The 1,044-nt window shown below is 43.5% G+C and overlaps 1 protein-coding gene across 2 annotated transcripts in view; it reads right to left on the bottom strand.

Moving 5' to 3' along the window:
* ZNF75A (zinc finger protein 75a) overlaps positions 1 to 1,044 on the bottom strand; it is a 10,010-nt gene that overhangs the window by 3,238 nt on the left and 5,728 nt on the right. For both annotated transcript variants that reach the window (XM_012805719.2, XM_023513803.1), the window contains 2 exons: positions 714 to 805; positions 310 to 436 (listed from right to left, as the gene is read on the bottom strand). In XM_012805719.2, coding sequence (XP_012661173.1) covers positions 310 to 436; positions 714 to 805 — 219 coding nt within the window. The remainder of the gene's footprint in view (positions 1 to 309; positions 437 to 713; positions 806 to 1,044) is intronic.

The raw sequence follows: 1,044 nt of genomic DNA, 5'->3' as shown, positions 1-1,044 counted from the left end.
AAAGAATAACTATTTTTTGTCCTGAGCAACTGGATAATAGTAGTGTCCTTTTCCAAGAAGGGAAAGACATGGAAGAACAGGTTCAAGGAATGAGAGAGGGAAGTGATCAAGAATTCTACACAGGATTAGGAATGAGCATATGAATATGGAAAAAGCTCCCCAGGTGATGTGGACACACTACCTTCTCCCTCCCCTAATACCATCTAGTTGATAACCAACCAACTACAAGAACAATAAGACCTTCTCACAGGATTTCATTCCCAGGACAGATTATTCAACTTCTATACAAAGGGAAAGGAGAATCTTTACCTAGAGAGATGATAGTCTCATAGTTTTCCTGCATTACATCATTGTAGAGGGCCTTCTGAGTGGGATCCAGTAACTCCCATTCTTCCTGGGAAAAATACATGGCCACTTCTTCAAATGTCAACAAGCTCTAAAGAAGAGAATGGACTTCAACTCAGAACTTGCCACTGGAGAAGCAGGCCAACTTCTATGGCTATGAACTGCAGGGGAGGTCAAGCTCTGAAGAAATTAATGGTATGTGAAAAGGCAAAAAGGAAGGAGCCAAGGGATCAGCAAAGAGTCTAGAAGGTACCCAGCTTCCCAGTGGAGAACACACAGGACTAACACACCTCTGAGCCCCTCCTGGTCAGGATTAATCATGGGCAATAGGGAAAGGAAGCACTAAACGGCTGGAAAGCACAGCTCACCTGGGACTCAGGCAAGAGAAGCTCAGGTACCACTGTCCAGTCTTTGGCGTTTGGCTGCTCAGGAAAGGCTAGAATCTGTTGAGAAGGCATAGCTGTGGGTAGAAAAGAGCCAGAAAAAATTTCTAATTTCTATGAAAGAACATCCTGATGGGACATTGTATGTCATGTATGATGCCAAAAGTGTGCTCCTCATAAATAAGAACCAAGTATCTACCAGCCCCTAGAATCAAGTTATGGTTGTCATTGTTTGGCAGGCCCGGGCTGGACTCAAAGTTGACAGTTTCTTCAGTTTTCATGAGAGAAATAAAAGAAAACCTCTGGCTAAGTGGGT

Source organism: Otolemur garnettii, unplaced genomic scaffold (assembly GCF_000181295.1).
Source record: "Otolemur garnettii isolate 467f Iridium unplaced genomic scaffold, OtoGar3 scaffold00044, whole genome shotgun sequence".
In the NCBI taxonomy this organism is placed as follows: domain Eukaryota; kingdom Metazoa; phylum Chordata; class Mammalia; order Primates; family Galagidae; genus Otolemur; species Otolemur garnettii.
This window is presented reverse-complemented; position numbering and strand designations above follow the sequence as displayed.